General features: G+C 41.1%; 1 protein-coding gene across 1 annotated transcript in view; it reads right to left on the reverse strand.

The window, feature by feature from the left end:
• Positions 1–13,800, reverse strand: part of LOC117506476 (protein-glutamine gamma-glutamyltransferase 2-like) — a 54,747-nt gene that overhangs the window by 14,331 nt on the left and 26,616 nt on the right. Inside the window, exons 7-9 of the mRNA XM_034165971.1 lie at positions 3,001–3,130; positions 922–1,031; positions 682–797 (exon numbers count right to left, since the gene is read on the reverse strand). Of these exons, the coding sequence (XP_034021862.1) occupies positions 682–797; positions 922–1,031; positions 3,001–3,130 (356 nt within the window). The remainder of the gene's footprint in view (positions 1–681; positions 798–921; positions 1,032–3,000; positions 3,131–13,800) is intronic.

Consider the following 13,800-nt stretch of genomic DNA (forward strand, 5'->3'; position numbering starts at 1 on the left):
TTTAGGCAACCCTGGTCTAGATCTTGCCCAACCCAGACAGAGCATTACATTAGCTCTGCCCCCTCCACCTCATTGACCTAAGTTTGATAGTAACTACATTTAGGACTAAAGGTCATCCTTCAACCTGTAGCAAATTCACTTTGGGGGAGATGTACTTCGGCCACTGGGAATCAAAATTCAATCCCTCATCCGCTTTGTCATTATGACACCTGGGTAACGGACCAAGTAGGTGATTGCCTGTTGGAGTGAAATACAGTGGGGACCTGGAAGTTGTCACATCTTGATGACTGAATGTATCTATTTTTGCTTTGGTCTTGAGTGACCAGTGTTCCAAAGGTATGACAGTTGCTCTACAATTAAATCGCAGTTAATGACATCTTGGAGATCAAGGCATTCTACGCTCCGGCAACTGTTACCACTGAATGGCTGGTTATAACAAGTGTATCAGTGGTCAATGTACAGGTTGCGACATGTAAGTGGTTCAACGCTGACTGACTTAGGAAACGTCAGGACAAGCTAACTACAACATGGTTGCATCACGTATAATTGCTTCATCACCCTCCACCCCACCCCGGTCTGTCACAAGAAGAAGATCTGGGTTCATGAGAAGATCAAGTCTGAGACAAAGATCCCAGGTTCTTTACAACCAACAAATGTGAAGCTAATGCAAAAGCCACTCACCAGATAGTCAATACAGTCGGCATTGACCTCTGCAAAGATAAATGGGACGTCATATTTGAGATCAAGTTCTCCGGAACGGATGGCACATACAGGAGCTGGTCCATAGCAGTACACACCTGCAAGGGGAGACAAAGATATGAAATAACTTTACTACCCCCAATGACATGCCTTCCAAGCAGAGAAGTGGATAAAATTGATGTTCAGGAGGCGTTTCCCAATAAACTATGCAATGGTCTGTACCATCACTTGTGTCCTGAGGCGTTGGATCCAAAACCTGCCAGCCATCATATCTGCCATCATCAGACAAATCTGGCCGTCTCATGTACCCTTCCACCCACACATGGAAGTTCCTTAAAAAAAACAAGTTGACATTCTCCATTACATGACTAAAACACAACAATACAGACTGAACTGGAATGGGAAGAATATTCACTGGAGGAGAAACACCAAGAAACAAGATCTCTCTCGTTCCTATTTCAAGAAAGAAATGCACCAGATTCCATCAGTAGGCTGAAGATACTAAAGACAATTAAGTGTCCCTGTACTGGATTGTTAGAGATGCTGCCTGGAGGTATGCACTGTTGTCATCATTTTGTTTCTATGTAACTGTGTATGTACATATGTATATTGGCATATATGCTAGATATCTGACGAACACAGCCACCTTGAGCATAGGGCTGGAAAGATGGTATTTTATTAGGATTAGTCAATTATCAAGGTCAGAGGTCAGCTAATGTATTTTCCAGAGTATAAACTGCACTGGACAACAAGTCTCACCTTTTTCCTGTATGTGAAACTTAGTTTGAAATGCAGAGTTTCCCTTGAAATGAGTTTAACAACAGATAGGAACTCAGCTGGGACTACATGTGCACACCACAGCACGTGCTGTTACTTAAGATAAGGACTTTTAATTTGAGAAATAAGCTAGATGGACAAATAAATGTGTGCAAGATAACATATTGGATATTATTTGACACAGTTTGGACAAAACAAATCATCAGAACAAAAGAGATTGCTGGCCCACAGCAGCATAGAGAAGTCAACAGTGGATTGCTGCTGGAAGCCCTCAGCTTGTGGTGTCTAACTTAAGGACTATTAAACTCCAAAAAAAAAGCCAGGATGGACAAATAAACATGAGTTGGACAACATATTGGATGTTATTTGACTCAAAAGAAATTGCCAGAATGACACAGATTTGCCACATGACTGACACACAACAGCACAGACTACTGGTTCAAGAATCACTAGTGCAGTGCCCGTAGGCAGGGGTGCTGCCAGAGATTTTGGGCCCCATGAAAAAAAATCTTACTGGGCCACCCCCATGTTATTTTGTCAGTATTAATATTGCATTACGGGCCTCTCTGGGCCCCTGTCAATCATGTGCCCCTAGAATCCCCCCCTTATTCTCCCCTTTTCGGCACCCCTGCCCGTAGAAAGTATATATTCCTACAAAAAAGTGCGAGCTTTGTTGACGATCTTTATAGAAGCTGGTGTGTGAGAACATTCTGCCTTGTGATAATAAAGCAAGAAGCGTCTGTGTGTCTGTGGGTCACATATCTGTCAGGCTGTTTGTGTATTATGCTGGCCAGCACAATTTTTCTTGGAGTTTTTTAACAGATTTTGTGTAATTTGGGGGCTCTGTACCCAAATCTGGTCTTAGATTTTGCCAATCGCATCATGTTTTTGAGATACTAAAACATGTTTCTCCTATCAAGCATTGAAGCAAAAGCTACAGTCTTGCACACCTCTTCAGCACCATAAACAATCACGAACCTGGTTTAAAAATTATGCTTTTGAAGCTGCTTTTGTGCATGATTAGTGGCATCAAATTCATGAGTGTATGAGCAACTTTTGTGTAATCCATCAACATGGAACATGCAGATTGCAAAAAAAACAAACAAACACATGATGTGATAGAGGAAATCTGAGTTCAGATTCAGATTCAGCAGCCCAAAATGACCCTAAATCAGTTCTAAAAAAAAAAAAAAAAAAAAAATTGTTGACCAGTGTTTTTTATTTCTGGATTTTTTTCTATCTCTCCATGAACACGCTTTATAGATAGATATTAATCAGTTGCAAAGCGGAATGCCTCATTCACTGAGACAACACTGGTCACTGTCACTGTCCACTTAGACAACAGGCAAGATACCCAACAATGGTCTGTGAAGAAACTGCTGTAATCATAATAACTTGAAAAGAAGGACATGTTTTTTTGGGGGGAGAGGGGGTGGATTTCAACCCTACTTTTTAAGGCCTCTAATAATGTAGCATTCTAAATGTGATATCATGTGTCATTGTTGGCACCATCCACTTTCTCACCACACACTGTCCTCAGCTTCACACTTTCCATCTTTGTAATGGAAAACGTCGACGATCAGATTCTGGTTAGAGTCGTATGCTGACTCAAAGTTTGTGACCGGACGACATGGGATGCCCAATGCCCGCATCACTGAAAAGAAACAAGCAGGAGTCATTCGACATCAAAATAGCCTGGTGTTTTCCAATTAATATTGAGATAGCACAGAACTATTGGTGTTGTACTTTTTTTTACTATAGTACTGTTAGATAATATCTGTGCTAATTCCTTATTTTATGTTAGTTATCAAGTGTTTGCTTTAGTTATCTGTTTAAAAGTGTCTGGAACCTGGTTTAAAGTTTCAACAAGAGTTAACTTTCACTTCCATTTTGTACATGCAAGTTTGAGATAAAGGGATCGCTCCCCCTGTTGGTGAGAGCCAGTAACATTAGAAATGTGAGACTAAGCCACACCCACTGTAACGCCCACCTAGTATAAAAGTGTTGTACAAGCTACGGGGTGTCTTCACAAGATGGCCTGGTTTTCACATGTCCATCAATAAACTGAAGGATATATTACGTATATGCGCATAGTAATTGACATTTATCAATGCTTATTAATCATGTAATCAATAGTTATGGTTAATTACACGATACCTATATGTTCAAATACTTTTGAATTGTATGTCTGTATACTTCTGAACTGTGTATTGTGTACACCAAATTGAAGGCTTGTTATGTTTATGATTATATTTGCTTCTGCTAAAACTGTTTCTGAATATGCTGTTTTAAGATGTTATATAATTATTTTCAGCAGGGGTGGTAGCCAAGTGGTTAATGAGCTTGGTTTCAGTTCAGAAGGCTCCGGGTTCAAATCCACCCCTGCCACGTTTCTCTATGTAATATGGAGTTGCGTCAGGAAGGGCATCCGGCGTAAAACCTGTGCCAGTTCAACATGCAGATCCACCCTGGATTTGCTGTGGTGAGCCCGAGTGCAAAACAAGGGAGTAGCTGAAGGCACTTAAACTCATATAATTATTTTCAAAGCATTGTAAACTTGATGTGTTCCTTTGCTGAGGGCCAGTGAGATACATTGAGAAACACGCATATGGTGCAAACAACATATGGAACAGGATGTCAGTACTGGACGTCTGTCAGCAAGATGAGGAGATTAAACTTGATACGCAGGTATGATTAGATTGTTTGTTTGTCAGAATGTTGTGCAACCTTGAGACGTGCAAATATTTCTGTGGTATAACCGCGGTAATAAGACTTGCTGACAGTCCTTCCATTAGCAGTTTTTTGCCCAAAACAATTTCTTATCAGTTTAGGCACAGGTGGCATTTCAGGAAAAAGAGGAAGTAAGAAGACAGCACAGTACAGTGGGCAGGACGATGCCCCGAAGCAGAGGGGAAGAAGACCCTTCAGATCTAGGAACAGGAGGAGCTGATTCTTATTATAAAATTGGGGTCCAGGGAAAGGTAGTTGTCTCTTCGGCTGATATTCTCTTGCTGATGACCTGCTAAGGCTACTTCAGGTACAGACTGCTGAACGGACCCACAAAGCTTTGTGTATGGTAAGCTCACCCTACTCATTCTGTTACATTTAAATTCTGTTTAATAACTCTCCATGCAGAGGTCTATCTGCCAGAGTAATTGTGTTCAAATTTAAATACCTGGTCAAATCCTTCTTTTAATGAAACAGATGTGTGGGACAAGATAAGGGGGTGAGGTGAGGTCAAGAGACACTCCAGTCTTAACAAAATCTAAATGAGAAATATAATGGTTTGGTTCTTGGAAAGGGGCAGTATTTTACATAAAGAATCAGGGGAAATTACAATTGGTGCTGTGACCCGGATGTAATCTGTTCCCGGTGAATGACAGCAGTCCATGCAAGTTTTTACAACCAACACAAAAGGGGCCTTGATCATTGGGTGAGCAAGAAACCTGTTATAATCAAATTTCTGCAATAATGACTACTATAAAATTGATGTTGGTTGTATTAAAGTGATGGTTTCTGTCTGAAATTTCTGTAGTTAACTTGGAGAGTTGTTGAAAGTCACAGTGGAATTTTTTTTCTTTTTCCTTCTTTTCTAATAGCTATGGTAATTTTGTTAGTTGGGGAAAGTCCAGCCATTTCGTGGTCCAGCTGATGCCACGGAAGTGGAAAGCCCATGATGCCAAGCTTATAGGGTCTCGATGAGGGTCGCATACCAGGGAGTGGTCCACCTTGGTGATGGCGCCCGACTGTTTTTATTTTTCACAATGTGGGGTGTTTTTCCATTGGGGCGGCGGGGGGGCTGATGGTGTAATGCTCTGTCCGGTTGAGTGGACTTAAAATGGGATGTAGGACACGAATAATTATTTGTTTTAAATATTTGTGTTGCGCTCTGAGTGAAAAGTTTAGTTTTAATGTTTATTTGTGAAGAACCGTGGTCTTCGTCTTCTCTGTTTTTAATGTGTACATTTGGGGGAAAATGAGGTTATTGCCTGGTGGCTTTTAAACGATGTTTGTTTGATTTAGCGTGGATCATTGTTGTGCATGGTCTTTGTTTTTGTTCTGTTGAATAATAATTTATGGCCGGTGTGGAACGTGGGTTTTTTTTCCGTTAGCTGCTAAAATGCTAATTGATTTTAAAATAAAAACGAGAATAAATTTAACCGTATAAATTGACACTGATCGAGTCACAAAAGTTTAGCGGATTGGATCGTCGAATTTGTTTGTTGATTTTTAGATTATAAAACACTTTAAAATTTTAGTTAGCATCTCTCTCTCTCTCTCTCTCTCTCTCTCTCTCTCTCTCTCTCTCTCTCTCTCTCTCTATATATATATATATATAGTATTGGATTTTGTAATATGGTTAAGCTATCTGTGGGTGGTATGTTAGGGTGCATTTCACAGGATGGTCTATCTTTGAAAATTCTGGTTTATTTTCTTTAAAATTATAGTTCTAGCTTCATTTTTCTGCTATAACAAAAATCTATGTTGTGATTTTTTTTTCAGGGCCTCTATTTAAACTGGGTGGAAGGAAATCCAAGATAGAGACAGACGAAAAAAAAAAAAAAAGAGGAACAGAGCAACTTGGCTTATGATATACATGAGACAGCACGTCCAACCAAGATTAGAGCAAAGAAAGCACAACCCAGAAATTCTACAGTCAAACGTAAAGTAGCACGAGATGAGAAAGTCGGAGTAGAAGCACTTGTGAGGGTTTACAGGACACGGGGATGAGAAAAAATATCGAGCTGGAAGGGACAGAGATTGTTGAAAACGCGATTACGTTTTAAACAATGTTGACCACCAGGACATATGTGTTTTGTCTTTATGGCTTTTGTGACAGTTTGGTGGTTTAAGACACATAGTGACAGGCGGACTTTCTGGAATGCATAAAGATTTCATACAGTCACTTGCCCAGTTCTGGATCATTGCCAGTTCCGGATCACTGCTGTAGTATTTGCGCCGCCGTTTCTTGTAATCAGCATGAATAAGCTAATACTTGATACCAATGGAAAGACTGATGTTTTGTCTACAATAGACCAAGCTCGACCATATCCAGCCATCTTTGTGATCAGCAGAGGAATCAAAACATCCGTTCTCGGTGGTGTGCGCGCGTTTTCTGACTCACTCATTCCTGCAAGTGTGAAAGTGACGATCTCTAAGAAGTAGCAAAGGTGAGTTAGCCATTCAGTGTCATTGGTTCAAGAGTGAGAAAAGACTTACTAACTTGGGTAGAAAATGTCAGTATGTTATGTCTTGCTGTTTAATTGCTGCACGCATTTATCTCTGACACGAAAATTTGCCGGTTGTGGATCACTGAAGCAGCAGCCTCGTGTCAGTACTAGTGAGCCATGTGTACTTTGGGGATCATGTCAACATCATGAATGGGCATAAATGTGGGGGTTTTTACTTTTTAATTCGGGAGAAATCTCACCGCCACACATGTAAAACCCTCCTTTGCTCTCCATCTCTAACAGTATAAATAAAACATGAAGTGAGCTAATAACCCTTTAAAAGAAGCATTATTTTGTTCATGAAGGTTGAATGGTGGATACAGGCCGTTTCCAGTTATATACAGTGTAGTACTATAGAGAAATAAGTTGATCTTTTGTTATGAGAGCTCTTGTAACACAGCACATTTATGCTTTTTCAGAAATAATGTGGAATCTCACTAAACTTATTTCAATTTAGCAACTTTTTACTGACCATATATGGACCAAATAATGCAGGTTTGAAGGTATTTCAAAACACTTCATTTTTTGCTCGTAAAAACATAACAGTGCCTTTCAAAACTAAGTAAATTCTCATTTAATAAGTATAATTTATATCATTCTGTGTTCAAAACACATTCTCGGGCACAGTGTGTATCATTCTGCATTAGAAGGGCTCCAGCCAGATGCCAGGAATGACTCCAAAGTGACACAGTGTCGTGATCCAGAACCGGGCAAAGTGATGCATTTCCGGCAAATATTTGCACCACACATAATGTGGCTTCACACTTTAAGTAGAAGGGCTACCCCATCCAGACTTTTTCAGCTAGATAACATCAAAATACCCAATACAACAATACCCAATAAAGGATATTCAGTTGCATTGTGGTTCCGTATAGCGGGACTTTCAAAAATGTGATCCAGAACTGGGCAAATGACTATACTAAAATAGCTATGCCGATTTTTTGTGCACTTGAGTACAAACATAATTTTCACTACATGTAGATTCATTTGTTAACACTTAATTTTGTAACTCTGACATAAATAGCATAAAGATTTTGGGATATGGAGATATTTTGCAGAAAAGTAGAAACGTAAGAAAAACCGTTTTAAAATTTCAGATTTACGTTGTATTTTAATGTGTGATTTCTTGGTTTTAACCTGACTGAAACAGATATTAGCTTGGATCATACTGTTTTTGAATAGGCATTATTAAGGTGAATCACATATTATATTTGAAAAATAACAACTCACATGGCAGTTTAGGTTTATGTGTCACTTTATGGACCACCTTGTGAAATGTGACCATTGATTATTTTGCTTTTATGATGTCTTTTCTCCTGTTTTTGTTCATTCATATTTCCTGTAGTCACATTCTGTATGTTCGTTTTTTCATTAAGAGGAGGTTTTCTTGTACACGCTAAGAAATAAAACATTGAATTTAATTGATAAAGTTAAGGTAACTTTTTCCACATAATACTGCCAATTAAGTACAAAACAAAATTGTAGTTGAAATTAATTAAATCAAATGAAACATTATTACTTAAAATCCATAAAATTAATAATTGCAAGTATATTGAAAATAATAGTATTAATTACATTTAAAACTCCTGTGTTTCATTTCTTAGCGTTTCTTTGGCTGTTTCTTTGTCGTATATTCTATTTCATTCCTACTGACCGCCAGAGGGCGGTGCTTTAGCACCTGGATAACTACATGCGAGCAAGCACAGAGAGGTCGAGAATATATACCAACAAAGTCAAGCCATTGGATGTGACCTGGGTGATGTCACTGGTTGTCTTTATATGCCAGACGCACCCAGCTCTTGCTTCTTTTCTACATTCTCGCATTCTGAAGAGGTTGAGAACGCATTTAGCTACGATTGCTGCTATCGCTTGTAGCCTTGCAACCCACTTTTGGTTGGAGCTGCGTACACTGCACACGTCCTCCAGAGGCTGCGAGACACAGCTTCACCATTTTGTATTCTTTGATTCACCTGTCGTAAGTACACCTTCCTCGCCGGGTGCGCGCCTTCGCCGCTGCCCTGCTGGGTATTTTTCTCTGTGCACAGTTGAAGTCATTAGCTGCTAGCCGCTAACGCTTTAGCTGTGTTGTTTTGACGAAAGCTGGCTACTTGTTTAGCTGTGTGGCTAACCCCGTTAACTACGTGGTAGTGTGTGTATCAGAACCAGTATAGTGTACTGTGTTAGGCTTGCCGTGAGTGTTTTCCACTCCTTGAAGTACTTTGTCTGCACTGCCGCCATTTACTAAGTTCAACAGCTCTGCTAGCAGCTACTGTTGTCGTTGCTGTAAGTGACTTAGCACTTGGGCTGTGAGTATTTCGGCTGTGTGCATCGTGTTATTACTGTGGCTGTGAGTGCTTAACGCTCCGTGCCTTGTATTAGCTTTTATGCTGTGAGTGCTTCATGCTCCGTGCCTCGTGTTAAGTCTGTGGCTGTGAGCGCTTCTCAAAGTCACTCAGAAACTTGACTTCAACGTTCCAGTTTTGCAACCATATATCGAGGAGCTCCACCGATGTTGGGCAGACCCCAAATCATCGACCCATCTATCGCAGGACTGCAGAGCCCTTAGCTCTATGTGTGATTCGCCTCAGTATGGTCTGAACCGTATGCCCGCCATTGACAGCATTATTGCAAACCTGGTTGTGGCTGCCCATGACCTCAGTGGAGGGTCACTGATGACCTCCTCACCAAAAGCTATGACATAGCTGCTCGCATTGGTCACCTACGCAACTCACTGTCCCATTAAGCCCTTGTCGTCTTAAAGTCTTTGAGGGAGGCAGAGGTTGATGATCCTACTCAAAGTGTTAGTGATGACTCACTCCAAACTTTTGTTTATATGTCCAGAGAGCTTGGCAGACTGATGTCAACCCTTACCATCACTAGACGTCAGGTGTGGCTTGCGCAGTCCCCCCCGTCCGAATCCTGCAGAGGTACACTTCATTCACTGCTGGTTCTTCCAGGCCAAGTATTTGGACCTGCGGCCCAACAAACTGTGGAGCGTGCTGTTGAGGCTAGTAAATCTCAGCGACAGTTTGTTGACCTACACCGGTCTTCCAGGCCTCAGCCAGTCAGATGTGCTACAGCTTTTCACTCTACATCCCGCCTACTCCCAGAGCTGGACGTGCCTTTGCAGTTGAGGGCCAGCTCTCCCAGTGGCCTGCCTTTCGGGAGCCTACGGGCAGACCCCCGAGAACTGAACGGTTTCTCAGAGCTTCCAGTAATCGCGCCCAGACGTCCTCAGGGATGTGAGGCATAGGTGGTCAGGTCTGACTGCCAACGTTTGGCCCACAGCTGTTTTTCACTAAATCATCTCAGGCATTGAGAAGCTCAAGTTCAAGACCCAATGGTCATTTCAACCTTGTTCGAGGGTTACAAAATTCAGTTCAGATGTCGTCGTCCTCCAAAGTTCAATGGGGAGAGGATGACTGTTGTTTCCGACCCCGTGCAGTCTGCCGCCCTACAATGGGAGATTTTGGAACTCCTGGAGAAGGGGGCCATAGAGCCATTTCACAGTTCAGACCAGTTCAGGGAGTTCTATTCAATTTACTTCCTTGTTCCAAAGAATGATGGCAGCTTTCGTCCTATCCTCGATGTCCAACGTCTGAATCATTATCTCAAGGTGCTGCAGTTTCACATGCTTCGCACAGTAGACATCCTTCAAGCTATCACACCAGGAGACTGCTTCACAAGTGTTGACTTAAAGGACGCCTATTTCCATGTGCCAGTGGCACCTCGTCACAGGCAGTTTCTCCGCTTTGCTTTCAAGGGTCAGGCATACCAGTTCAGGGTGCTTCCTTTTGGCCTCTCTCTCACCCCTTGTACATTTACCAGATGTATAGCTGCAGCACTAGCCCCACTGCAAACTCTCAGATTAAGAATCCAACCCTACTTAGACAAGTGGCTTGTCTGCGCTTCGACTCAGGAGCAGGCGCACAACGACACAGCTCTTCTACTGAACCATGTCTCTCAGTTAGGACTACGGATGGGTATTGATAAGATTTTATTGATATCGATGCCCTTATCGATTCCGCTTATCAATCTGATTCCTTATCAATTCCCTTATTGATACCTCTTATGAATTTTCTGTGTACTAAAAGTAGGGTTTACAGGTTTTCTATGTCAACAACATTTTAAATTGGTCACTGGATCCTTGATCTCTGGACATAAATAAAAATAAATAAAATCTGACTGAAACAAATTGTCATTAAACTTAAATAAAACAGGGATGAAGTGGCAGTGTAAGAGTCACTAGATGTTCACAGGAAACACTTATTTATTTCTATATTTAATTATTTATTTTCATTGTTAGTTGGTTTTATTTTTTTGTTGTTTTGTTTCATCGGGTTCTTTTTGTCTTTCTCTAAAATTGTATTGTAGCATTATTAGTTATTATTACTATTATTGTTGTTGTTGCTATTATTATTAATATATGAATAGTTTTTGTAGTTTTTGTCAAAAACATTTCCTTTCAGACATTTTGGCATGAATGTCTCTCCATACCTCTGAGCTGAGCTCAGCCGGCTGCTGCACGTCAGTGCAGGATGTCTGGTTTTGGGAGGAAAAAAATGTTTTGTTCGATTGCAGTTTGCTGTATTACAATGTTTGTAGCATTATTAGTTATTATTACTATTATTGTTGTTGTTGCTATTATTATTAATATATGAATAGTTTTTGTAGTTTTTGTCAAAAACATTTCCTTTCAGACATTTTGGCATGAATGTCTCTCCATACCTCTGAGCTGAGCTCAGCCGGCTGCTGCACGTCAGTGCAGGATGTCTGGTTTTGGGAGGAAAAAAATGTTTTGTTCGATTGCAGTTTGTTGTATTACAATGTTTGGAAAGAGGTGTCAATTGATTTAAATGGTGTTCACTTTGAATTTACTAATTCCGACTCGACTGGTTCTAACCTGACTCGGCAGATAGCTGCACGTTTGGAGCTGTGTGAATAGAACGGAGGATGATTCTCGTTTCTTTCTCCCAACAAAACAGGAGTCCCAGTTAGTGACTTTAATCCGCATAAAAGTGACTCACGATTGACATATTCAGGGATGAAAGTGGTGAAAAACAAAAAAAAGCTGAATCCCAAAATTACCCCCCACCACCATGCACACGAAAATGTTTGAATTCTAGAAGCTCTGAAATGCAATCTGGGACTATTCCAGACAATAAACTGCAGTGAGTGCAGCATCCATTTAGTGAGGAAAAAACCCAACATTCCTTATTCAAATTCATTCCAGTAGTATTCTGCTCTTACTAGGATGCAACAGTTTTCTAGCTTGGCAGATAGTTCTGGAGGAAATCACTGAACAAATTAACAAATTGAAAATATGGTTTGACTGAAACAAATTGTCATTAAACTTAAATAAAACAGGGATGAAGTGGCAGTGTAAGAGTCACTAGATGTTCACAGGAAACACTTATTTATTTCTATATTTAATTATTTATTTTCATTGTTAGTTGGTTTTATTTTTTTGTTGTTTTGTTTCATCGGGTTCTTTTTGTCTTTCTCTAAAATTGTATTGTAGCATTATTAGTTATTATTACTATTATTGTTGTTGTTGCTATTATTATTAATATATGAATAAAACTAAAAAAATACAATTTGACTCTTTTACGGCAACAAACGCTGAGAAATTAATTATTATACAGAAAACATGCACACAAACATGTTAGCATTGGTCCCGTTTTTAAGTTATAAAATACATCTATCAACTGTTTCAGAAGACCACAACAGGTCAGTTTAACATAAAAAAGATAAATATTACTCACAGACATATGCTCTTTAGGATTTTAGCAGGGAAAAATAAGATAAAGTGAAATAAAACACTGAATCAACGAAGCACCAAATGCTTTGATCTGTGAATCACTGCTTCGATTGGTTCAAGGTTTAAAGCAAAGCCGCGCTGCAGAAAAGTTGATTACAAACACGCTGCAGGGTCTGCAATCAATGTAGAGAAATGATCATTTTCCTGACAAATTCCCCCAAAAACAACAGCCACTCTGAAGGACCGATAAGGGAATCGTTAAGCAAAAAGGTTATTGATGTTGGTGGATCAAATTATTTCTTAACGATACCCGATATGGTACCTAGGGACATGCTCGATACCCAACCCTAGTTAGGACTCACAGTGCATTTTGTGAAGAGTTCTCTTGTTCCCAGTCAACAAACAACCTTCATCGGCATTGCCATCAACTCCCTAACTATGACTGCATCACCATCCCCGCAGAGAGTGGACGATATAATTTGTCTCGTCTCACACATTCAACGGGCTGTGACACTGTCTTTTGGTTTGCTGCTCCGGTTGATGGGCAAATTGACTGCAATGTCGCTAGTGGTACCTTTGGGACTTCTGTTCTTGCATCCCCTACAGATTTGGATCAACAACCTAGGCCTCAACTCAAACATGCATCAGCACAGGCTTGTACGACTCTGCACCAATGCCTTCTGCACCTCAGACCTGGGGGAACATAGACTTCATCTGCAAGGTTGTCCCTCTAGGCTCCATTCCTTCTCGTCGAGAGGTGGTTGTTACAGATGCATCACTCAAAGGTTGGGGAGCCCTGTGAAATCACAGGATGGTGAGGGGGTGTCTGGAGTCCTCAGGAGAGACTTCAACACATAAATATGCTGGAGCTTCGTGCTGTGCGACTGGCTCTCAAGCATTTCCTTCCGGCCCTGAGAGGAAGACATGTTCTTGTCCGGTTGGACAACACATCTACCAGTCTACCACATAAACCTCAGGGGGGCACAGGTCCAATCACTCACTGGCAGAAGCTCGGAGGCTTCTCCTATGGGCGTTGCCTTGCCTTCAAAGTGTCAGAGCAGTTCATCTGCCCCGGCGTACAGAACAGCGCTGCGGATTTACTCTCCAGACAGAAACCACCACTGGAGAGTGGAGACTGAACCCGATGTGGTCCAGAGGATCTGGCAGAAGTATGGACTAGCGAAGTGGACCTCTTCACTTCAAGCACCTCGACACATTGCCCACGCTGGTACTTCCCGCTCGGAACCAGACAGCCCGCTGGGCAGGATTACACTGGCTCACCCGTGGCCGGACTGCCTCCTTTATGCCTTCCCCCCTCTTCCACTGCTAATG

The sequence above is a fragment of the Thalassophryne amazonica genome, chromosome 3 (assembly GCF_902500255.1).
Source record: "Thalassophryne amazonica chromosome 3, fThaAma1.1, whole genome shotgun sequence".
Taxonomy (NCBI): Eukaryota; Metazoa; Chordata; class Actinopteri; order Batrachoidiformes; family Batrachoididae; genus Thalassophryne; species Thalassophryne amazonica.